At 45.5% G+C, this 25,656-nt stretch overlaps 1 protein-coding gene across 3 annotated transcripts; it reads right to left on the bottom strand.

Moving 5' to 3' along the window:
• Positions 1–913: 913 nt before the first annotated feature.
• LOC144154873 (inactive peptidyl-prolyl cis-trans isomerase FKBP6-like) lies at positions 914–25,437 on the bottom strand. Of its 3 annotated transcripts, none has more exons than XM_077685952.1 (7): positions 25,399–25,437; positions 24,277–24,362; positions 20,705–20,936; positions 14,818–14,948; positions 10,225–10,477; positions 6,741–7,171; positions 914–2,299 (listed from the first exon to the last, which is right to left on the bottom strand). In XM_077685952.1, exons 1-7 carry the CDS (start codon positions 25,420–25,422, stop codon positions 2,038–2,040), a joined length of 1,419 nt encoding a protein of 472 aa, XP_077542078.1. In that variant the 5' UTR covers positions 25,423–25,437; the 3' UTR covers positions 914–2,037. The 3 variants fall into 3 exon arrangements, with proteins under 3 accessions (XP_077542078.1, XP_077542080.1, XP_077542079.1); XM_077685954.1 differs by having other exon boundaries at positions 25,275–25,414; XM_077685953.1 differs by lacking the exon at positions 25,399–25,437 and adding an exon at positions 25,251–25,392.
• Between the last annotated feature and the right edge of the window lie 219 nt (positions 25,438–25,656).

The following is a 25,656-nucleotide window of genomic DNA, read 5'->3' as shown; positions in this document are numbered from 1 at the left end:
TGCTTTCTTTGGCGTTGTAGACTGCCGGCATTTCTTTCTGTATACAGTTGAACCCCTTTATAAGAGACACGTACCGGGGAGCAGTTTCTGTCTCTTATATCAGATGTCTCTTATAAGCAGGGAACCATTTTTTCACTTACTAATCAGACCCTAGTTCAATGTGGCACCATATGACTAAAATAAGCTCAAAAGAACGCTACAGCATGTTGCAAAAGATCCATTCTAATTTATGTTCGGCCCCCAGAATTTATGAAACAGTTCCGAATCTTGTTTGCTTCATGACTGTATTTACACTGTATTTTACAACTGATTCTGCAAGCTTTTTTTTCTTTCCTCGTTTGTGGAAGATGAATCGTACATGTTGAGTTCACAAGCCTGATGAATAGGCAGAGCGCACAGCTTCTTCCGCTGTGGGCTCAGGCTATTCATTATGCTTGCAGGACTCAACATCTGCGATGCTTCTTAATTGGGAGCTATGCGAGTGGGAGAACCCGCATGTGCAATCGCACTCCATCCAATAGATGGCAGTAAGCTTCAACCACTTCTGTATGTTGCATTTCCATTGGCAGGGCTTCTCATCGTCATTTCATAGCTGACTGAACCACTGTGTGTTTGCTGAAGTTATAATAAATAGTGACTGCAGGCGTCTGTCATTCACCTGTGCTTCCAGGATGGAAGCAACTGCAATTAGCGACTGGTGGCAGTGCGTCTGAAGTTAAAATGTCTGTTACAAGTGAGATTATTGATTAAAGTTCAAGGATGACTTGTCCCTTATAACCAATCTTCTACATCCGATGTCTGTTATAAAAGAGGTCAATTTAATGGGAAAGATAGGGCAGCCAACCATGTAAGTCAATAGTGTCTCTTATACCCATTTGTCTCTTACATCAGTGTCTCTTATAACGAGGTTCAGCTGTGTATATATATATATATATATATATATATAAAACACAAAGCAACGAATGCACATTAGAAAGCACCCCATCCAGAAACTGCTATTCTTGAGGCCATAGTTTGCAGTGTCGTGATCAGTACACAGATCTTTGAGTTGGCAGCCTCCAAGGCTTGTTCACAAACATTTTTTCATTTTGCACTTAAAGAGCTGTGAAGTAAGCTCGCCATTAAAGAACCTCATTTTTCGGTGCACTACAAAACACGAATTCATGTTTTATTTTGTACACCAAGCATTATGAAAGATACCATTTAAGCAGATCATTTTTCTGTGCACTAAAAAACACAATCCATAATTCACGCGCCGCTGAAAAAAAGAAAAGACAATTTAAATGTCCAAGTCGGTGTTTAATGAACCCAATACTAGACCGCGAGTGGACTGCTCTGGGTTTTTTTTGCATTGCCAGGGAATGTTGAACGTGTGCCGAAACCTTGCACACCAGCATTTTCATAATTCGGCTCCAGAGCTGGGAATCAAACCCTTGTGCGCAGCAGCAGGGCTACATTGCAACAGCGAATAAGCTGCACACCCGAGAACACCTCGTGGACGTTTTCTTTATTAGCATTGCACACACCAGTAAAATGAGCAGCACATGTACAAGCCACCTACTCGGTGGATTCTACTTGTTTGCGACATAAAAAATAATACTAATAAAAAAGTTCAGTTTTAGTTTGCTGCCTTTAGTTTCTTTAACTTAGACAGTCTAGGGAAAATAAATAAATAAAAATAATAACAGCCCATATACAGGCCATAAACTAAGCGATACAAAATGCAATTGCGTGTGCCCCCCTCCCTCTCTTCTTAAAAAAAAAAAAAAAAAAGCACACACACACACACACACACACACACACACACACAGAAAAACAGGCCAGAAAGCCCAACTCAGATTTCATTTTTACACAAATTCTTCGATACACATTAAGGCACAAGTAGAACCTATCTACAAAACAAAGCAAAACGAGAAATGCTGGAGATTGGTTTCGACTCGCTGCTCACTTCAAACAAGTTCTTCAACAGACGAAAAACGAGCACCACACATAAACCTCGGACCAGCCTGCAAGTCGTCCATTGATGGCACCGTGTTCTCAGTCGAAGTGCACTTTGACACCCACCCCTGGCATGTCCTCGCACCGCAAGCCCAGGCGCGCACTGAGAGCACGAATGTAGTCGAAGTGGGCTTCTGAGAATCCAGTGGTGAATGGTATGGGCTTGCTAGGCGGCGTCCTGCCCTTGTGCTCCTCCAAGGTCTCCCGAATCTTCTGCTGTATTTGGGGCGACACTCCAGAGCCCTCAGTGGCAGAATCTTTCTTCCCGTCTGACCCTGTTGCGCCGGCCCCAAACATCCTCCTGTAAGATGCAAACAGGAAAGGAAAGGCTTTGCAAACACTGCCAACAAAGACATAAGGCAAGAGGCCAGAGAACTTATAAAACTCAGTCTTTGTGGCATGTAATCGAGGTAAAGCATCTGATACGAAGGTATTTCTATACGAAGAAATTAAGTTCTGTAGAAAAATGAGAAATGGAGAAACAAAGGATGGGTACTGTCTCACTGCCATTAACTGTATGAAGCTGTGTGTGCTTCAATGGACATCAATAAGTAGTGCCCCAAGGCCAATTCACTTTGCCTTTTTTTAATATGCTTAACAGTTGAATTAATCACTAGGTCCGAAGAAACTAATGTTCGCAAAGAAAAAAATAACCTTGGTAACGCAAATTCGACAATTCCATTGCTCAGGTTAAACAGTGTCAGCAATTTACACATGGACAACATGCCCAGGTGGAATACTGGACCCAGTAAGATTACCATAAAATATCAAGCAAGCAAGCAAGCAAGCAAAAACTTTTACTAAGAGTTTTATTTCCTTCCATTTTCGATAAATACAGCATATGCACTGTTTTGAACTCAATTTCCTTTGCTAGATTAGCGGTGCACAAACATTTAAAACTTTTGTCATGAATAGTGATATACAGTTAAACCTTGTTTACCGAGACGGGCTATAATGAAATACTGGATACAACAAGCAAATTGTAATTCCCCTTGAAAGTCCCCATAGAAAGCAATGTATTTGAAACCTCGTTTTAACAAGGTAACATTTGCCTGTTGCAAGATATTACGAACAAATTTCACTAGGAAATAAAATTTCGAGTCAATTTCATAACAGTGCACAATGTGAATTTAGGACGGTGTGTAACGCGACAACCGTGTCTAGCAGTTCAAATCTCCCACCACGCATCCTACAGCAACGCACGCAAAGGCTGACGACGCATCTGCTGTGCCCATGGCGTGCTCAACGGTCGGGCTAGAGCGGCAGCGCGACTTCAACAACGCGGCACATGTAGGCAAAAGCACCAGGTACTGGGCGAACGAAAAGTGCCGTTTTTTGTGGGTTCCAGTAATATTTTTTTATGGAAAACCTGTTTGGTGTAAAAATATATAAGCAACGAAAATGATCCTAAATAGATTCTCCTTTGATATAACTTTTTTAAAACTGTATTGAGAGAAAATGCGAAAATAAAATTGTCAAATTAGAAATTTTGGGTAATTTTAGCACAAAATTGCACAAACATTCAAAACTTCGAAGAAAAATTTTAGAACAAATTCTGAAATATACAAATGTTTTGTGCTTCTCTTAGCAATTTTTTGCAGGAAAATCGAAGTCCTAACTTGAGCAATTTTTGAGCTACAAAAATTTGCTTACACGGCTTCAAAACCACGGAGAAAAAAAGCCAGAGGTTTGGGTAAACATTTTTATTGCAAAAACTGTTGGGTGCAAAACGACAGAAGGCACATTGAAATAAAGCTAGAAAGACGTGCTTTGTAATTATATAAATTTCTACACAAAGCAGAAGGATACGAAACAAAATTTAATTGGCGCAAGACGAGCACGAGGTCGCGGGTTCGATTCCCGGCCGCGGCGGCCGCTTTTTGATGGAGGCGAAAAGCAAAAACGCCCGTGTGTACGAGATTTCGGCGCACGTTAAAGATCCCCAGGTGGTCAAAATTAATCCGGAGCCCTCCACTACGGCGCGCCTCATCACCTGCGTTGCGTCGGTGCGTTAAACCCTACAATCATCATCATCAATTGGCGCAAGACAACCGTTTCGGCAAACTGAAAAAATTTGTCAATGATGTGCTTATATATATAAAAAAAATGTTTTGAAGGGTTCAAAATACAGAAAAATATTTACACTGATTAGCAAAAGGCTTACTACTAATAAAAGTCTCTATAGGAGTAATGTTTCACTTGTCCTCTTATTGTTTGGCATGTCACTCTGAAAGCAGTTCTGGTGGGTGAAACACAAGTGGACATAGGAAGCTCTGCCGAATACAATTGTTTTCTGTTCCAATTTTCTTGTCTCTGTAGCACTTCTTGCAGTTGAACGCCTTCTCCGTTCTCTCTGGTTGGTGATCCGTGCAAGAAGGAAGGGGAGGGGACGGAGGGGGCTGAACACGAGGTCCACGGGGTGCGCCTTCAAGTTTGAGGAGCTGTTGCACTAGTTCCATGCGGAACACCAGCTGATCGTAGCGGGAAACTCTAGAGAGCTCTGCCATCTTAGGGTGCCACTTCCTGTGCGCTTGAAAAATGAGATGGCTGTTCACGCTGCAATGTCAATACAGTGAAAGAAGACAGTCTTCCACCAGCGGACACACTTCTGAAGCACACTGTACGATCCTATCAGCTGATCGTACTTGTCCCCCCCAGGCATCCCTGAGTTGTACTCATCAATGAGTTTCGGGTTGATGATCGAAATCTGTTGCCATCTGCTATCCTTCTTCTCTCTCCTTTTCACGACCACATGCTTGTTGGCCGTATGCACAGTGCTCATCATGCTGACGACATGACGGTCCTTCCACTGTAGGTACAAAACATTTTTGTCACGCAGCCAGCGCACCTCCACTCTCTTCGCCTTTTTTTCCCAGTTGGGGTCTTCGAGTTGAGGGGATTGCGGAGCTCCACCATCTTTCCTATCTCTCTCGGCCCGCTGCGGAGGCGAGAAGGGTGGTACCTCTCTCTTCGCGGCGGCGCGCTTCCCCCTCCGGAAAGATGCCCGTGGGAGCGGGGGGCGCTGCCGAGGCCCTCACGTGACAGGTTTGCCCGGAAGTTCCGGCGGCCTGGTCCGGGACGGGTGACGGAGGGAGAGTCTTTTTGGATACGAACAATTGTCGGGAGCGGCCGTAAGTACGACTCGCTCCTTTTTGGCCTTCCTTTGTCCGCCCTCGCGCCTGTCTCTCCCGTCCTGGCTAAGGTGGTCTTGGCGGTGTAGAGCGACGCGCCCGATGTCCCCTTGTTGCATTGCAATAAACGTCGGAGTGGGCGAATTCTGTGTCCTGTGTTCCTTGCTGTTCGCTGCCGCTACGCCAAGTTGGTGATCCGTGGTGGTGTTCAGCGGAGTTAGCCTTGCGGCCGAATCTCGAGAATCGAGCTAGGCTGCCGTAAGAACCCTGGTCCCCACAGAGTCCATGGGGAAACCCACGGCGATCTCTCCGTGTTGTTCTGCAAGCAAATGTCTTGCATTCAAGCAAATGCAAAAAAAGGGCCATTGAGGTATAAAAATTATCCATGTAAATGGATAATTATCCATGTAAATTATCCCTTGGTTGGGGTCGTTCTTGCACAGTCCGGTCACAACGTTAAAGGCCAAGCCTTTCGCACTGGGTTTTTGACATCTTCTCGTGGACACAAAAAGCTGAATGGTGTAGCCAGTTCAGGTGTCTGCAAGAACCCATAACTTGAAACCTCATTTCGTCACCTTGTCTCTGACGTACTGGAGAATTCCTGAGCGGCCTTTGAATTTTACCATCCACTCATCGACTAAAAAGTTCTTGATTGACGCTACTTCTGCAGCGTCAATCATCCCATTCCCGCCGCTCGCAAGCTCCCTATCAAACACAGCAATAACCGAGTATCTTATAACACCGCAATGAGTCCGAAATTTCACTTCAAGCACGCACCGGACTCACACTCAAGGCCGAAGGGAAAACTTTAAAACGCACAGAACATAACATGTGCAACCTGACATGGTGACTTTCGAAAAACTGTCGGGGACAATTTTATGCAGGTTTTTTTATTGAATGATAAATCAATTAAAGCTTTACAAACAGCATCACCTTGGGGGTGCTGGAAAATTATGCTGTCAGTAAGCATTTTTCCCCACTGAAACTGACGTGAGCGTTAAAAGAGAGCCCTCTCAGACTGTTTTGGAGCAGTTTGGCGCAATTTTTGCAATTTTCAAGCTTCTGGAGCAGCCTGGCGCAGGAAAACAAATTTGTATAAAATCTGCGCAATATATGCGCAGCTCTCTCACCCCTGCAACTGCACCAAAAACTCAGCCGTTCCGCTTATGCATCCGTCCCCATCCCCTGAGCAGTGGGCGATACTGCTGTACATCTGTTGCCCTGAGGACCAGCTCCTGCTTGTGACCAGAGCTATGGCAGCCTAGAGAGCACATCGGCCCCTGGACTGAGGAACCACTGTCGCATTATTGCGCAATAAAGTTGTCTCTCTCACTCTCATGGAATTGCAGAGACCATTTCTTTGTCACAGATGCTAATCATGTAGCCAACCGAACAAGCTTAATTCATACTGAACAAGCAGTTACAAACTTAACCTTTTTCCTTCGCCTAGCATCCTGAAGCTGACAGACATTTAGCAAACCCTAGAGCAAACTCATGCGCAAGCACATTCGAGCGTTCCGTGGCATGCACTGCCCCGATTCACGGGTGCCACATGGGGAATGCCCGTGCAGAATTCTCGCTGGGCCAGAGGGGGAAGACGAAGCGGGGTACCTGCACATGGCGGCCTCCTCCAGGTCGAACTGGCGCTTGAGCGAGTCGACGCTGCGCAGCTCGCGGATGATGGTCTGCTCGTTGGGCTCCTCGGCCAGGGCCCTGCGCAGGTACCGGGCAGCGTCCGTAAACTCGCCCTGCATCTTGAGGCCTACGCCCACGCGGAACAGGGCCCGGGCGTTCTTGGGCGCGATGAGCAGCGCCCGCTTGGCGTAGCCGATGGCCATGCCGGCCTTGCCCGTCTTGATGCAGCACAGCGAGGCATTGTTGTACAGCCCCAGCAGCATCTCGCTGCGCTGCCGGTCCTCCTGCTCGTTGCCCGTGCGCACCTCCTCCATGGCCCGGATGGCAGACGAGTAGCACTTGAGCGCATGCAGGTGCTTGCCCTCGTCGTAGAAGGTCTTGCCATTGCTCCGCTTGGCGGCACACCTCTGCACCGAGAATGGGAAGCACCGGGGATCTTGACGACTTTGGCAACACGACGGCAAGTGCTGCCAAGTCAAAAGGCGTCACCCGCCCAAGTCTTGCGAGGCAACGTCTCTCATTTAAGCCAAAGAGCCGGTGCCAAGCCCAAGTGACCCACAGTCTGGTACTGCTGCCCACGCAATAATCTGCACGGCCAGGAGCACCAGACTATGGACCACTCACATCACTACAGCACAGCCTGCAAGCAAAGGCTCAAAGGCAAATAAACACCAGAGTATAGAACAGCAAACAACTGATTCACGCAGGTTAAAAAAAAAAAAAGAACTCCACAGCCACTAGCCCTCCTCAACAGCTACCATTGATCTGAGCCATAAGTAGATTTTTCACGAATGGCAGGAAGCCTACAATTATGCAGCAAAGTCCTCATCCTAGCGCTTATTTTGAATCCGCCTAATCCTTCCATGCCACGTTTACACATTCAAAAGCAGATGTCCCTGCTTTTGCCAGCATTTCTCACGCACTTACGGTAAGGCCAAGCATTGTCCTTCAGGTATTTGCTCTCCATCAAGGCTGACACTTCTCGTTCGTTATTGTTGCCTTCCGACAGCTAAAAGGATCAAAGGACTGAGGACTGTGCCCGGCCTGCGCTTTCTTCCTTTGCCCGTCATCTGTTTGCGCTGTACCACTTCAACATGAACACCCACCAACTCGCCTAACTGGCCCTTTTGTTATCGACTTTGCCCTTCATTTGCTCTGAAAACCGGGGACTTGGGGACTATAACAGTAGGTATGTACAGTCGAATACATTTATAATATTGAAGAGCCATGAAAGTATCAGTTATAACCGGGTTATGCCGAGCATAGCAAAGCAAGCATGACAAACAAGGGCACTTAATGAGGGGAACATCGCTTGGAACGTATTTTACAGATCATTATCAAACTTCGGTGGCACCAGTGGCAAGGAACCATTTTGCGTGCCTATTTCACGAAGTTTAATGAGCTGTAAAATTAGTTCCAAGCAATGCATCAAAAATCTGCTTCAATTATTGCATTCACCAGGGTTCATAGTACTTGAAAATGTAAAGATTACAGTTTTATGACCAACACTGTTTTGTCTATTGTTTGACCAAAAGTGGCTAATTACCTCTAAATATCTCGGGAACTAATTGGCCAAGTGAAAAAATGACATATTTGAAATCCGTGGGAAAAAACCAGCAAGACTGACAAGTTTCACAGAGTTTACTTGAAAATTAAAATAAGTTGTTTTAAGACAAGTGTTCCCCCTTAACTCTTTCAGTACGGCACCATAGGCCATCGGACGCCGGTGTCCGATGATTTCAAACGTCCCGCGAAAGCTAAAAACGGCACCTGTCGAACAACTAACGCCATCTGGCGTATTTATTGACAACTCATTTTTCGATTTTATCATGTTGATAATTCGTGTGCAGAGACCGCACCAAGAGTGAAATTTGAACCCGCGGTAGTGGCGAGTAGTGTGAAAACGGCGTCCGCTGTATTTGGGCTGTATTCATAAACAAAATGGGCTTCCTATCTGACGACTGTGGCTTTACACATTGATGTGTAGGGTCTGGACAACGTATGGTAGGGATATTTTGCCAAATGCGCCACGTCATATCGTGTTATCACCTTCATGATAGCCTGGCACTCGTGTCAGATTACAGCTACGGAGCGATGCGCGACACTTCTCAAGAGCACTGGATTTTTTTTCTGGTTTTTTACCACTAAAGCGAAAAGGATTTTGTGTCAGAACACAAAAAAGTGTGCTTGGATGCATGACCGACTTGCACTCGAGTGGCTTCGAGGAGTGGCACAGCTGTCAGTTCCGCTAGGTTGACAGGCCCACAAAAATACAAAACTTGGTGTACAGCGTTGATATATATATTGAATCATAGCCAAGAAATGTAGGAACAATTTGTATATCTTAGAATTCCTAAAATAATTTTTAGGCTTATTACAATCGCCTATATACGTTGTGTGTATACCTTTTTGTGCATTTTTTTCTGATTATTTGACTAATAAACTGTAAGTAATTGTACCTTTCACAAAACTGCTGGTATGTGTTTGTAAGAGCAGTCTATAAGCTACAATTACATGCATAGCCATGCTAAATGTGCCCACTAGCTCAAGAGAAAAAAAGTTTTGTGGAAGCACCCAAAATCAGCCGTTTTTCTGCCGTAACGAAAGAGTTAAAACCCCCAGAAAACTTATCTGAACGGTTCAGCACTGCTACTTCACTTGTGTTTTTATTAACGATTGGTTTCACCAATGCAGCCCATCATCAAATGGATCCAGCTGGCATGACTGCTGCCAGCCACACTGCCAGGGACACACCAAGCTGATGTACTGCGTGTCCACATTTTTACAAGCGGACTTCTGGACCTTTCGACACAATCAAGACTTTGAAATTTTGGGTGCATCATCAATGACAACATAAAAATTTAAATAGAAAATTTTTGCTTAAGGTCTGCTTTCTAGTACCACCCCACCACGATTCCACGGATTTCTCTGGGTGTTTTATTCCCGAATTTCAGTGCTATATCATTCATATCAAGACAAACTGTGTAGCATCTGAACTGCTAAGCAATAAGAAAATGCCAGGCGCCTTGACGCTCCTTGCTCATAGCACAAACAGCGTTACAACTTTGGATGTAAGCTTTTGTATGTACGGCATTGCACGGAGTCCCATTTAGAGCTCTGCATTACCACAATGGGTCTTGGTGGTCGTCTGAGTATTGCAAGTAAAGAATGGACTCTCCAGCACAATATGCAGTTTGCATCATCAACCCCATCCGAAAGAATGCCCATTTCCAAGCCGAGTAATTGCTGCTGGCATTTTCCGCACATTGCCATTTTTAACCCCGCTGTAGGCTGCAAGCAAAATACAAGCAAAAACTGCTGGACAAGCCACGCTGGAGTAGGAGCCACTGTTGGCGATATCGGTACAGCCTGCCACGGAACAGAAGTTCGGACCTCCTAATAATATTAGGCTGTGCAGCCCTAAGTGTACATCAATCAGAGCCATGCCATGAGCACCCACCTCGAGCAGCACGGGGAAGGGCAAGTGGCGGCCCTCCCCCTCGGGCGTGTACCCCGTGAGCTCGAGCGCGTCCTGGCCGTCCACGATGTGCAGCAGCTCCACCTCGTAGAGGATGGTGGCATTGGCCGGAATGCGGGGCGGGCAGCCCATGGGGCCAAAGGCGTACTGCGGCCCCACCAGCACCCGGGCCACCTCCCCCTTGCGCATGGTGGCCACCGCCAGGGACAGGCCCGGGATGATCATGTCGTCCAGCCTGCGTGCACCCGGCAGGGCGTGCTCAGCGCCTTCCTTCGCATGCTACGCCAGGGTGGAGAGTAGGCACGAGGCCCACAACTTCATGGGAAGATGCACTGCCACACCTGCTCCGGTGAACACCGGCACAGCCACACTGATCAGAAGGAATGCAGCAAAGGCCCCCCAGATTTTGCTTTAGCAGGCCCACTTGCCTACCCAGCTCTGTCTAAATCCAGGACTAGTTATTTTTGTTTCCAAAGCAAATATGAAGCGGATAATGCCTTAAAATATTTTTGAATCGAAGCAAATATGTTTTAGTCAAAGCAAATATTTAGCAGGCGCAAATACAAAAACTGTAACGTACAATTTCTCAACTACGGTTTAGTAACTAGCACAAAAAAGAGAGGCTTGTCTCAAAGCCTTTGCAGAAAATTTTCTATTGCATAAAACAAACACAAGGCGGCTGACCTCCTGCCTCAAGGTTTATCGGGCCCCCGCCTCGTTAAGCTGCTCAGTGAGAAGCTTGTCGTTTGGAGTCCATTTTTCCACTTAGAAAGTAAGATTGTTACTGTGATTGGGATGAATTATACTTTGTGTGGAGACAATTTTTTTTTCACCTCATTCCTTGACCTAACCTACAAGTGTTCTTGTATTAACTCTTTCGGGACCGCCGGAAAAAGTGGTGAAAAAGGGAGGTCTCGGTACAAATTTTTTTTTTACATAAAGCAAAGGCACCATCCTGCCTTAGCATATACCAAAATGCAGCTAATTATATGTTCTTTTACATACAATACCAAGTTTTACTTCAACACTGACGATAGAACCATGAAAAAATCTGAAACTAAGAACTTCGTAAAAAAACTACAGAAAAAGATAGAAAAAAGCGTAAATATAAAAATATTGAAAACGAATAAAATTATTTCAGGATATACAAAATCTAACACAATGCTTTGTTTCTTCATTGAAAAAGTTTGATGCGGCTAGGTGTAACTGGTTTTTGTTTTGTGTGTGATCTCTTTGGCACTAGGGCCATGGCTACGTCGTCGCCCAGGTACACGCCGGGCTCCTGTCTCACCGAAAACTTGATCCGTTTCTGCGCTGGTGGCAGGAGATCACCACCATAGGTAGTTAACACCCTAGCGAATAAATATAAACCAGCCAGAACATAGTTCGAGCGCACATACCTACTCCAGGGCCAATTGAAACCGAAACCAACACCCACCTTTGAGCGCGATTTGATGTTCCAGGCTGATCGACACCTGAATCCTCACTCGAACTGAAATCCGATCTCTAAAGCCGCATTTCAACTCTTCACTGCCACTCTCATCGTTAAAATCCACAGTAGAAGGCGAAGATATGTGAGCCGAGACGAGGCGGATTTCTTATCGCGCTCGCACGAGTATGACGCCATGTTTGTTTACATTCGAAACCACTACCCGTCAGAATAAAATATTTGACGCGTTGCCGCCTGGCGATAAAAAAAGAAACTTCACAAAAGAGAAAACTCCAGTTTTCAAACTATCTCCTAGATGTCGCTAGGTGTTCCATCGAGCGAAAATTTGTATTCTGCAGGCTCGCGAAACCATCGATCATATGTGATCGATGGCCTATGGAGCGGTCCCGAAAGAGTTAATGCAACCAGGGCGTCACCTATTCTGACAAACACGTTGACTGATTGGTTGCGGGGTTTAGTGTGCCGAAGCTACACCTGGACCATAAAGTGTGCTGCAGAGGAGGGCTTTGGGCTCATTTTGACCACCTGGAGATCTTTGACATGTGGCGAAATCTAGACACACGGGCGCTTCTACTTTTCGCCTCCATCAAAAAAGCAGCCACCCCGGCCGGGATGGAACCCGCATCCTTGGGCCCAGTAGCACTAGGCCATAGCCACCGAGCCACTGCAATGGGTACAAACAGGGTGAATCACTCCTGACAAAAGGTACGAAAAATTAGCCCAACTTACAGCCTCTCACTGGTGTGCCCTGAAATGAGTGTCCTCACGGTATATGTGAACACTGGTCCCTGCTTTGCAAGCTTCTGATCATTGGTCTCTGTCCCGTCACAATACCAACAGTGCAAGAATTTCATTTTTCTGCTTTTCTGCGACAGGGTTTGCACAGGATTCGGGGACAAGAGTTAAAGGATATTCTAGGATTTTCAAGGCCCTGCCAAAGCATTTTCAAGGGTGCAGGGGAGCACGTGTACTGACGTTTCCCTACTGTTCTCCGACGCTAAACGTTTGCTTCTTTGCATCTAAAAAAATGACCTCAAGAAAAATCTCCTTGGAACAGCTCCACCCTTGGAAGTGGACAAGTTTTCCCCCACCCACAGTAATACTGAAGGAGCTTTACAAAAGCTATGCCATCTTGAGCTTTTTCGAGCTCTGCAAATGCTCTGAATACACAGTCTTGAATAGCGAGGAACATAACTGAATACCCCCTGCCACTCTCGTCCCCCAAATTTCTCTGTTCATTACGAAAAGGGGGGGGGGGGGGGGGGGGGGTGATTGACGACTCCACTAGCTCTGCCCACAATCACACCCATCAAAATAAGGTATTTCAGTAAAGTTTAGGAGCTAGATGTTCTCACATTCGGAGTTTTGCTTATCTGTGCTCATTCTCATTTCGCTCTGGAGTGTCAGCACCATTAGTTTTCGAAACGTGGTGGGGCATAGCTATGGCGAGGCACAGCAACAGGAATATAAGTAAAATGAATAACAGGATGAGGCAATGCAGAAAGCAGTATAGAAATTTGAAGGGGACTTATGCCAATATCTGCCTCGTCCGATGCAGGGATTTCGTTCTGTATGAGCCAATGTGCAAAGCAGCACGCCAGTGCTGCCAAGCTCACTTTAAATGGTAAAAGCTGTATGAAGCAGTACTACTGCACCCCAAACCTGGTTTTAAATTGTAAAAAGCATGTTTTGGATGGGGAGTGTGCACGAACCCACTGATATAAGCCACGAAAACCCAGTCACGTAATCGGGTCTCCTCTTTGTTGCCCAAAGAAATAGAGGGTTTTCAAGGAGAAGGAAAAAATTTCACGCTTTCACGGCTTTTGAAAACTTAAATTTTCAATTTCAAGGGTTTTCAAGGGCCTGTACGAACCCTGTGCAATGTCCTCACAGGCACAAAAACATTCAAATATGGGTGGGTAACATTGAGGGCGTTTCACACCTAAAATAAGTAAGAGTACCAGAGCAATGAAGGTGGTGTTGGCCCAAGACTAAGAAGTTAAGAGGTGCTCCAAAAGCCTGTTGCCTTTGCCCTTTCGCTGCACGTTAGTGGTGCACTGCAAGCAAGCCTATCACCCCAACCAGAGGAAGCTGGTGCATGTCGGTGCTGGTCGTAAGCCCTTATAGTGCAATATATTAGACAGCCAACTCTTTGCAAAAGATATATTGTGCACGCATTCCCAGTGGCATGTTTTCCATTTTTAAAATAAGAAAAAATTCCCCATCTCTTACTGAACTTACCAGTGTTTTTTAACTTCACAAATATTTCAAGTCCTTTAACAGTGCTGTTTGATTTGAAGCCAAGGCAAATACTGCCTTATTCCCTTCAATATTAAAAATACCTCACAACCCTACCGGGCAGCCATCAAGTAGAGAACAAGTAGGGGGGTTTTGTACGACAGCACGAGTCGAACTGTAGAGAATGTATGGTGGTAGAGGGTGAGTAATGTTTATAATGAAAAGGCTGCTGCAGCTACTCACATACCCAACACTAGCAATGTCACTCCTATGACAAGGTGAAGTTGGCATGCCAGCTATACAAACTGTAAACGAGTTCAAAATACTTTGAAAAAAGCACCAAAATTCCCTCCTGAGATTAGTGACAGCTGCATGCCAAATCAAGGTCCCCATGCTAAAAAATGAAAAGTTAGTTTTCTTGTTGTCACACGCTAGAAGCACCGACATTCTTGTACAGGCAAAGTCACCTGTGTTATAAGCAGTGAATTTACTGGCCAGCCACAAGCCGTATCAAGTCAATTTCTAAAGCGAAGTGCAAGGACTTCCCCATTATATGGTGACTATATGAGGCAAATAGAGTGCCTTGAAAATTACATGACTGCTGTTGCAAGTGATACCAGCAGTCAGAGCCAGACGATCCATGGAAAGGCAGCCCATGGCCAAAGTTCAAGCAGGGCAAGTGCACAGATTATGCTCAAGATGCACTACTACCAGGTTGAGAGTGGTAACCTGGCAATTATCCCGCGAATTCAGCAGGCTCCAGACATGGCCACTTGGATCACGGGCCGGCTGTTCCCTCCCCATTAAGCAAAAGTGCAGACTGCATTTGTCTCAAACAGCGATGCAAAGCAAAGAAGGAGCACAGCTAGCCAGCAGCATGTACGTACAGGCAGCGGTGGGGGTAGCCACGCAGCCGGGTCGAATCAAATGGTTCATCAGACATCTCCAGGTATGCGTTGTAGTGAAAGCTGACGCCACTGCCTGCTTTGACCACCAGGCCCGCACCAGGCTTCATGACCTGCACAAGAGTTGCAACAAAAAAATCTGCCCTACTCTTCGCAAGAACACCACATCCCAAATATTTTGCAGACCGCTTTGCCATGCAAAGTTGAAAAGGGTCTTTGTTTTCCGTACTTTGTGCACAGAAATTGTTCTCCCCCGCCCCCCTCCTCTATTTTCGCAAGAAAAGCTACAAAATATTGGTTTGGATGGTCAGCTTTATTTAATAAATAAACTATTACTGGAAGGTGTTGCCGTAAGAGTATTAATACCCAATGTCACAAGGAGACAACAAAGAGAGAGATTTGGCATGCCCCGTCCCAATGTTCAATGCAGAGAAAAGAGCACAGTTCTGTGTAGCTTCATTCATCATGGGCTGTATGAACTGACACTACAGTAATGAAACATAAGAGGACAAGAAAATTGGGCACCAAAAATGTGAATGGTCTGCCCAGTAATTTCGGAAAAGGCTCAGGCTCCCGTGGTGATCCAGGAGAGGCGGCCAATTTGTGCGTACACAATGCATAGAGACTTTATCAAGAGAAAACTGTGGTTCAAGATTACACCATTAAATCAAGACAAATATTTCATTGTAAGCACGAGACGGACATAAAAAAGTTTTCTGTTACTGAAAATCTCAATAAATTTGGGCTTCCTTAATATTGTTTTAGTGGAGGTTTACAATGAGCAAACTATTGAACCTTGTGTTATACAAGTTTGGTATTTTGAAACTTAAAACACACATAACCACGGCAATACAAACCTTGATTCAGAACTGAAATAGTATAGCCACAACAGCTCGTTACCAAGAAAAGAAATATTGCAGAAATACAAAGCCTCCTTCTGATACAGGTGCAGTAAACCGAAGTAGTTTAGAAGTCACAGCAGCAATAGGTCATTTGCAGTTGGGCTTACTGTGCCATAAATTACACGTAAACTTACTTTTTTTTAGTATATGAATTGTGTGAGCTTCAAACATTCCATTGAAGCACAACCAAGGAAGGAAGGAAGAAAGAAAGAAACAGTACAGGAAAGGCAACGAGGTTAACTAGGATACTGCCCAGTTGGCTACCCTACTCATAGGTATGGGGATATGGGAATTGAAAGAGAAAGAAAGGACCCCAGTGCATAATAATAATAAAAAAAAGAAGAATAGGCAGGAAATTAGAAAAACACAAGGCGTGGCTATAGTAACAACAAAGGCAGTACAAAGCATGCACACAAAACAAGAAAATGCACAAAACTAAGGCGGTACATGTAGCCTTTTCGGCCAGTGACGGACGTCGCCGATGACCCAAAATAGTCTGTGCTGTAAAGGGGTGGTCGTCGAGTTGGCGAAGTGTGGTGGAGAGCTGTTGCCTCGGCGTTGTGAATCGGTCACAATGGCACAGAAGGTGTTCAACGGGCTCTTCAGTGGCGCACACACCACAAGCAGGGCTGTCAGCCATGCCAATGGTGGAGGCATGGCCGTCACCTAGCCACAGGCGACAAAGTAAGGTGACGTCCGAGCGTGGCACATTAGTAGATAGGTGGCGCTGCAAATCGGGGTCGAGCGACTAAAGACGAGCGTTCGAGAACTCTAGTGTGTTCCACTTAGCGAGAGTGACTTCGCAGGCAATGGACCACAGCGACCTTGCTGCATCAGTGCGTGAGAGAGGGATGCAGGTCAATCTGGCACTTTTATGGGTGCCATGAGCCGCTCGATCCGCATCCTCGTTTCCAGTAACGCCGCAGTGGCTTGGGAGCCACTGGAAAACAATATCATGTCCATGTCTGACTACTGCATCATATAAGCACCATATTTCAGCCATCGTATGGGCCGCGGCGGAGGGCAGACTGGGTGCACTGAAGAGCGGGCCTCGAGCCGCATAGCACAACCCATTTTTCTGGCGATTCCCGCTGGATGAATAGAAGGGCCTCCCGAATAGCTGTCAATTAAGAAGCGGTTGAAGTCGTCAAGCTTGGAAACTTAAAATGAATGTCGATTGACTTTTGTGGTATCATAACAGCACCGGCAGAACTGGATGTGGTTACCGATCCATCCGTGTAGACATGGACCCAGTCTCTGTAGGCCTCATTTAGAAAGAGTAGCTAGAGCTGTTGAAGACCACTGGGTGGAAGGTCCGCTTTCTTTTTTATTCCAGGGATGGTTAGGTGCAGTTGTGGCTGTAACAGGACCAAAGTGGGGACGAGGGTCGTAACAGAGGTGCATATCTCGATGGCAAGCTCCCACTGTGAACGGCAACCACTTTACAAAAAGATGCCTGTGGTCGTGTTGAAGGCAGAGATGCAAAGTGGTGGTGAGGCAACCGAGTGAGTTGCCTAACGTGTGCCCTCAGTGTCTCCGCTGTCATGTGGGTTGTCATTGGGTGATCCCTTGCGATGCAAATTGTGGCCACAGTTGAGGCCTAACGCAGGAGACCGAGACATGTCCAAAGAGCCTGGGCTTGTATGGCCTGAATTGCCTGTAGGTTAGTTTTACACGTGTTGGTTAATACAGGCAGGCTGTAACGTAAAATACAGAGAAAGAGGGCATTGTATAGGCGTAACATCGAGTGCATGGAGACACCCCACGTCTTTCAGCCAGAAACTTGAATGGCTGAACCACTGCAGTGAGTATTTCCTTCAGGACTTAAACGTGAGCAGTCCATGACAGATCCCGATCCACGATAACTCCTAGAAATTCGGTGACTTTTGACGTAAGGAATAGGGTGTCCATTTAAAGAAATCTTATACTGCGACATTTTTTTTAGGGTAAAAGCAACCAGTGCAGATTTCTCCGGAGATGTTTCCAGGCCTTGTTGACGCAGGAACAAACATGTGAGTGTTGTGGCTTTCTGAAGTCGGGCCCAAATCTGAGGACGTGAAACTTCTGATGCCCAAATGCAAATGTCATCAGCATAGATGGAGAGGTGGACGTTGGTTAGTAATGCGTCATGAAGTCCAATCAGCACGAGGTTAAATAATATAGGGCTAAGTGCACTTCCTTGTGGGATGCCACGAGAAACAAAGTACTGTGATGTATCCGAAGTCTCAACGAAAAAATATCTTCTGGATAGAGAGCTTTATATCCACCTAATTGTCCGTCCACAGACTCCCGCATCTTGTAGGGCGTCCAGAATGGCATCGTGTATTACGTTATTGTACATTGATTGATTGTAGGGTTTAACGCGCCGACGCAACGCAGGCGATGGGGCACGCCGTAGTGGAGGGCTTCGAATTAATTTTGACCACCTGGGGATCTTTAACGTGCGCCGAAATCTCGTACACACGGGCGTTTTTGCTTTTCGCCTCCATCAGAAAGGCGGCCGCCGCGGCCGGGAATCGAACCCGCGACCTCGTGCTCAGCAGCGCAACGCCTTAGCCACTGAGCCACCGCAGCGGGTACGTTATTGTACACTCCTTTTATATCGAGAAACAAAGCGGCTGACAAATGTTTGAGTGATTTGTTGTGCCGAACCAATGTCACAAGGTCAATTACGTTGTCGGTGGATGAACGTACGCGTCGGAATCCAGCCATAGCATGTAGGTAAATTTTATGGTGCTTGAGGTACCACACTAAACGACCCAAAACCATCCTTTCCATTAATTTTACAATGCAGCTTGCAAGGGCTATAGGACGATATGATGCCGGGCGAAGGGGAGACTTGCCTGGTTTAAGAACTGGGATCAGGCCCTTTCCATTACCCTTCCAGTCCTCAGAGACCAAACCATTTTGCCATAACTGGTTCAGCCGATACAAAAGAGTGTGACGGGCTTCTTGACCGAGGTGATGCAGGGCGGTGTACGTCACTCCATCCGGTCCTGGTGAAGATAAACTTTGGTACAGATCTAGTGCCGCATCGAGCTCTTCTACTGAAAAAGGGACATCCATGCAGGAGTCGCGTGATACGAGGACGATGTGTATGTCCGCTTCGCTTGGCTGATCGAAGCTGGGCCATTGGTGATGAAAGTCCTCCACAACGTCAACCTCTCGGCATTTCTGTGTCGTTCGAAGGCCTCTGACAGTGTTCCAGATGAGAGATAGAGGTTTCCGAGGATAAGTTTCTCAGAGAGAAAGAGGGCACCGACCAAGTAACGAAAAAGAAAAAGAAAAACCTAAAAGACGTTTCTCGCAGAACAATTTCCAGTGCTGTGCTTGCAGCTGTACGATATGATGTTGAATTTTTTTCTGTGTACGTCTGGCCTCACGAAGGTCATGAATAGACTTTGTGCGCCTGTATCTTCGTTCTGGACGACGACGAATAGCTCCGAGATCTTCTAGCACTTTGTCAAATTCTGTAAGCTAGGGATGCACCCGAAAAGAACCCACGGAATCCTGCACAGTGCTGGTTACGGCACTTTTGAAAGTCGAGGAAAGCTCTTCGCGGCAGATATCTTCCATGCAAGGTTTAAACCCCTTCCAGTCTATTTGTCGGATGATTTTCCCAGGAAGAAAACCATCACAGCCCTCGATCCTCAGGTATGTGGGAAGGTGGTAACTTCCACAGGTTTCAATGTCTGTGAACCATTGAAGGCTGTCAGTGAGAATTCGAGACAAAAGCCAAATCCAGACCGCTACTATGTGTCGTTCCGCGAAGAAATGTTGGACTGCCATCGTTGACACAACAAAGCTAATGATGGGACGCCAGTGAGACCAGCTTTCGACCTCGTGGATCATTTCTGTGGCTTCCCCAAAGAATATGATGTACATTAAAGTCCCCCATAAGGATCCAAGGTCCAAGGGTGTCTCTGATGACTGTCTAATCTGCTGCAATCGAGGTGTCCTGAAGGGGATAAATAAACCCCTATGAGTGTGAACAAGACACCTTTCTTCTTCACTGTGAGGCAAACGCTGTTGCTGTCATGAGGTTCCACAGGAAAACATATGTCAGTTCCTGTCGGACGAAAACCAGTACTTTACTGGACGCAGCACTAGTTGATGAGACAAATGCTTCATGCCCAGAAAGCCTCAACGCGTCAGTGGTGTTCGGTTCGCAAAGACTCATCTAATGATGGACGAACAAAATATTAATGTGGTTATCAGCAAGCACAACCGTGGTTATCAGCGAGCAGCAGCACCGTGAGCAAGGATGCGTAAAAAAAGACACCTGAAGTAGGCTTCGGCCTTCGGCAGCCTAAGCATAGAGGGCGCTGGCGTAGGCAACGATGGAGACGTCAAAACGGTGGCCGCACTATTAAACCGCCGATGACCGCTAGCGGTTCAAAGCAGCTTCTTTCATCGCTTTTAATTGTTGTCAACCGCATAATTCACCGCTTTTCTTTCATTTTAGCCTTTTAAGAGTTAATGTGAGTACTGAATGTTTTCAATGTAGGCTCTGAGAGGCAAAATAAAACAAGCCTGGACCGGAATTTCGTTCCTCCTTTCTCGCCATGACTTCGTTAAATCGAAAGCGCCGCACGAAATTACTTCGTAAAATCAAGATAAAAATACATGGATTTAGCAAAATTTTGATAGAAAACTTGAAAAAATTCGTTATATCGTGAATTTCGTTAAATCGAGGTTCAACTGTATTAAAAAAAGGAAGAGTTGATGAAAACCTAATGTACGTGGTGCACACGTTATAACTAGATGTGTGGGTAGCCATGACATAGGGGCTGAAACTTGAGCTTTTGAAATTTCCCGTCAAAGGTTGTACGAAATCGATTGCACACAAAAATCCTTGTCCTTCGTACTGACCATCGAAAAACACAATCTTTTTAGAAACTGAAACCAGAAAATATACACCAAGTGTGCAGTCGACTACCACAATATTCTATGCAAAATAAGCTTACCTTCTTCAGAACTAATCTGTCCTTTGTGACAGGCTCCATCTTCAAAGCCATCCTTTCAAATGGAAGCTTGAATTCCATGTTGTCATCATCATCGTCAGCTTCTTCACCTCCGTGCAAAAAGTCAAGGCGCAGATTTTCCATCATGTTCGCAGCTTCAAAACCTTTACTTTGTTCAGCCTCATCGTTGCCAGCGGATGGCTGCAGCTCCAGTACCGTTCCCTCCCGCACCTTCCTGCGAGGAAAGGAGTTTGCCACATTACCAAGTGCAGCAGAAACATGATGTTTCATCATGTATTTAGCATTTTACTGCACTAGCATCAGTAGTGGTGTCATTTCTAAGAAGCCTGCAGGTGTCACCGATGTGAAGCAGCTTGGGCAAAGGAGGACAGAGTGGCAAGGAGGCTGGGAGGCAAATTCAGTTCATTGAGACAAATCTGTCGCACAACAAAAGTTCTGCTAGCGCAGACACTACTGCATCAATCCGAGTGGTTGCCCATAATTTTTTGTCTCAAAAGTTAAAAAAAGAAAAAGAAAAAAAGACACAGGGTGCCCATTGAACAAGTGTCAAACCAAACTGAACCAGAAACGGGAGTAATGCCGTTCATCTTTTATCATCAAACTGGAACAAAATTGAACTGGAAGCAGACACCATTTTGGAACAGCACCCCAACCCAGAGCTAACTGCCGAAGGGCTGGTCTGGCAAATGGTTCAGGATGGTATTCCCACTGCCATCCCATGCATTCTTCAAGTGAAAATAATGGAGAGACAACGCTAGACTGCACAGCCCACATATAGGGGCAAATTAAAAATGATCTGCACTATGCTTGCAATGCATTACACTGACAGCAGAGAAGGTGCAAGCCCAGTTTTCAATGTAGAGTGCTTGCCTCTGAGTGCACTCGTTCTATGTTTTGCAAGCACATACTATTTACCATAGGAACACAATCTGGCCTGCAGCCACATATGGGCAGTGCTTCTTAAAAACATGTTGGTCTGTGTAAATAAATAAGGTGGGACTCACGAGCACCCATGCAACACATCATATGGAAAAGGGCTCCACAGACTTCGAATGCTTGCTCCTGTCAACTGTGGCAATTGGTGATGGCTGATAACACATCAGGCCCTTTGAAACTTGTATGAAATAAAGCAAGTTGACATCGGCAGACCTGGCACTATCAAAGATGACAAAAGCCACTGCTCGCGCTGCATGTTTTCCATCCTCTGCTTCTTTTCTTTTTTTTGTCAGTGACTGTACCTTGAAATGGTACCAAGGGATCCAAGAGCGTCTTAATAAACTTGAAATCGTTGTGTTCTCCACAGATAGGCTAACTTTGGAGGTCAGCTTATCTATAGTAAATACAAATTAAAATGAAGTGAAGCGAGGACGTTTTAGAGAGTAGAAAAGTGTGATTTTTGCCCTCCAGCTAACAATGATTGGCGACAAACCACCACACCCCACCTGGCCAGACAATAAAGCCATGCATGTGCGAGTCTACACCATGCAAAGCTATAATCAACCGAGGGAAGGACTGTCAACAGGTGACAGTAAGGCAGGAAGGAGTCGTTCATCCCCACACACACACAAAAAGGCTAAAAATTGGCCCAGAAAACCTGCGCTCTTTGTACTGTACTAGCACCAAGAATAAGACCTTTCATGAAAATGTAACCTTCGTTATAGTTATCTTTGGTGGGTAATGCCGCCATAGAAGTGCTGCTTTCTCCACACATGGTGCCTTCTACGCAGCTTACAGCAGAATATCTACGCAGCTTGCAGCAGAAGTTTGAGATTATTACTGCAAGTGACTGGGCAACTAAGACAGCCGTCGGCTTCGCTGCGACAGCAGTTCCGGAGCCTCTGGCTGTATGGCGCCGCTGTACTTTCTTCCTATGATTTGCGATATGCTTTTTCAGACACAGAAAAAGAACAAAAAGAGAGGGAAACAGGAGAGAAATGTCGCCTGTCATTATTATTTCTTAAAGGGACCCCTTAGACAAAAGACATGCTAGTTTTCTTTGAAGGAACTAGACTTCGGCAACTCACTCAACGCCATTTCAGCTCTAAAGGATGTCAAGTCCAAAAAAGGATACGTTGTAAAAACTTACAAACCTCGCACTACACAATGTCAGCAGTGATGTAATGGAGTAAATCCTAAAAACAGCGTGTTAACTTCATGCTAGCATTAGGGGTACAATCAAGTAGAACTACAGCCGCCACCATGAACACTCAGTTATATTTCTGGGCGATGGCTTTGGTAGGCAGCTCCAATCACACATACGAGTAATAACCCTTGCAACGTCCCAAAGATGGGTGGTGGGTTACCGCTGCTTCATTTTTCTCATTACCTGGAGCGTTTGTAGTTGGTGTTAAAATTGACATGATTGTCTTTTGGTACAGAGCAGTCTTTTAAATGGACCAAATCAGTATTTTGTTTTCACCGTGCCTCTAATTAGGTAACAAGGAACCATTTCTAACAGAACAAAACCTGGAATAACTATGAAAGGTTTGGTCTTACAGTTGAAACAAAAAGTTGTTCCCTCTTTGATCTCTTCAAACTTAGCATTAAATTTATGAATGCGGCACTCCATAAGTGACATTTAAACTTTAAGCTTAGAAGGGACCGTGAAGACAAATTATACACGATACCGCTGGAAAATGCGAGACAACAACAAAAAGATGATTGCAAAAAACTTTGTGTCGTCCTTTCAATGTTGTTTCCATAAGATTGCGCTTTACTGCAGTACCATGTTTCACCAGCCTGCCCAAGCTCCTACCCTAACAAAATAAAAATTTGGTTTACCGTTTATGATACCTCAAAGGCATGACATGATTTGTTCAAAGGCTTCTTCAAAATGCCTCAATGGTTAGATTGCCACGCCCCAATTACTCCCATGCCAATTTTAACCCGAACTTCACACAAATAATGTAGATGAGGTAAACAGATGAAACAGTTGCAACTCAGCAGCCACTTTCTCGCACTGCTTCAATGACGTCAGTCTAGTTTGTGCTATTGAAAAATGCCAACAAAAGTACCTGCCAAGAAACGGTAGTGGTGCCTCAGTTTATGTCTGATTTCACCTCTTGAATGCTAGCATGGAGTTGACACACTGTTTATTGAACCTTTGATGTTTCCCATTGACGTCACTGCTGACATTCTGTAGCATGAAATATGAAAGCTTGTCAATGCCATTTTTTGGCGAAAACAGCGACCTTCGGGGCCGGACTACAGTTGAGTGAGTTATCAAAGGCTAGTTCTTTCATATAAAACAAGGATACATATGCCTCCGTGGTTCCATTAAGCACTTAATGCCCTTTCTCACACACGCATGGCAAGGGTAGACATAATTTTACTGCATTATGAACTAACATTTTGGACAAAGAAAAAGCTTTCTGGGAACTCTGAAAAATGGGTTTGCTTCATCTGTAACAAATGCGCCATGTTCAAGACATTCATAAGGAATTGGTCGCTGCAATTATTCCATGTAATGCAAACTGCACTTTTTTTATGCATCGTCGGTCATTCAATATACGGCCCTTACTTCGTGCAAAACCTCAATGAATGATGAAACTTACTCAACGGTCACTGCCTCCTTCAGGGCAGAAGGCACGTATGCCCAGTCATCTGCAGGTGGTTGGTTTTCCGCCATGGTGTGCACAGCCTGCATGTTGAATCGTTCCTGTAAGAACTTACAAAACAACCTCTTGCGTGCACTACCAGTATACAGGCGTTCGAAGCTGTCGTACACGTCATATTTTACGCACATTTAGTTTTAATTACAAATGCACAGTAATGCTGGTTAGGTTCGTTCAAACAAAACACATCACTGCCTTGCTAAAACTAGTTGGGCAGACGCTTATTACGGTGATGAGCTGATTTTCAACAGAACGATTCATCTTGCTGGATGCAGGTCTAGCAAGTACAACTGCTCAGTGCATAAAAAAAAGCAGGCAGTCATTTTTCGCGCAAATTTGGGGCGTGAGCGAACTAGCTTTGCAACTCTTATTAGGACGGCAAATCATTTAAGGAGCGAAGCATGCAGTGTATAAGTATTCTTGGCGCCTTGGCGTTTTTGCCAACTGAAATGAAACCCTTAGGCGGTAGAAATACAAAGCTTTGTTGCAAAAGTCTTTGAAGCACGAACTGTCTAGCGCGAGGCGTAAACGAGTGTCCCGGTTTTTTTTTTTTTAACGCGTGACATTATAGCGCGAGGCGAGGTTTTAGTACCGTGACTACATGAGACGACGGTTCGACGACATTGGACATTGACAGCCCTAAAAGGAACGAACAAGCTTTGCACCACTCTCATTGGGACGGCGAAGCATTTAGGTGCACGTGAGAGTAACGAACAAACTTTGCAACGCTCTCATTGGGACGGCAAAGCATTTAGGTGGACGTGAAAAGGGAGAACAAGACGGAACAGCACCAGTGCCGTTCTTTCGCGTGTCGTTTCCCTTTTCGCTACCTTTTCGAACTAGCCCAACTCAGTCATAACTTCGACCCAACTAACGGCATGGAATTAGTACAATTTACAAGCACTCCAAAGCACCTGTTGCAAAAGTCAGGAACACACTTTGTTGAACGATGCCGAACACAACGGGAAATCCTGTAAAGCACAAAAAGCGCGCGTCCCGTTCGTATGCCTGAGCTAAGCACAAAATGCGCGCACAAAAGGAACTGCAAAAAATGTGCTTCACCAGCGTGTGAGCTAGCCAAGCCATGAAGACCCAAGCCAGCCAAGCCATAGCCAAGAATGTAGCCACTTTAAGCCAAGTCTGACCAAGCCAAGTTTTATCGGTTTCATGATTATCGAGGAAAGAAAAGTCCGTGCAATGTGCGCGTTCGTTAGATCATGTTCTTTTTAGTGTTCGTTAAAGCTCTTGCGGAAATTTATCTATTGATATTGCTTGCTTCATGGTCGTAACAGTGAAGCCGGAAAAATACAGAGGCAGCGA

This window comes from Haemaphysalis longicornis, unplaced genomic scaffold (assembly GCF_048455015.1).
Source record: "Haemaphysalis longicornis isolate Haplotype H1 unplaced genomic scaffold, Haemaphysalis longicornis Haplotype H1 scaffold_1, whole genome shotgun sequence".
Lineage (NCBI taxonomy): Eukaryota > Metazoa > Arthropoda > Arachnida > Ixodida > Ixodidae > Haemaphysalis > Haemaphysalis longicornis.
This window is presented reverse-complemented; position numbering and strand designations above follow the sequence as displayed.

Excerpts from the sequence above, each read along its gene's own strand:
- LOC144154873 (XM_077685952.1), bottom strand. The coding sequence starts at position 25,422 with ATGGCTTGGCTAGCTCACACGCTG. Across the intron at positions 20,937-24,276 it reads AAGGAGGCAGTGACCGTTGA|GAAGGTGCGGGAGGGAACGG; the intron begins GTAAGTTTCATC and ends CTTTCCTCGCAG. Across the intron at positions 2,300-6,740 it reads GAGGAGGCCGCCATGTGCAG|GAGGATGTTTGGGGCCGGCG; the intron begins GTACCCCGCTTC and ends TGCATCTTACAG.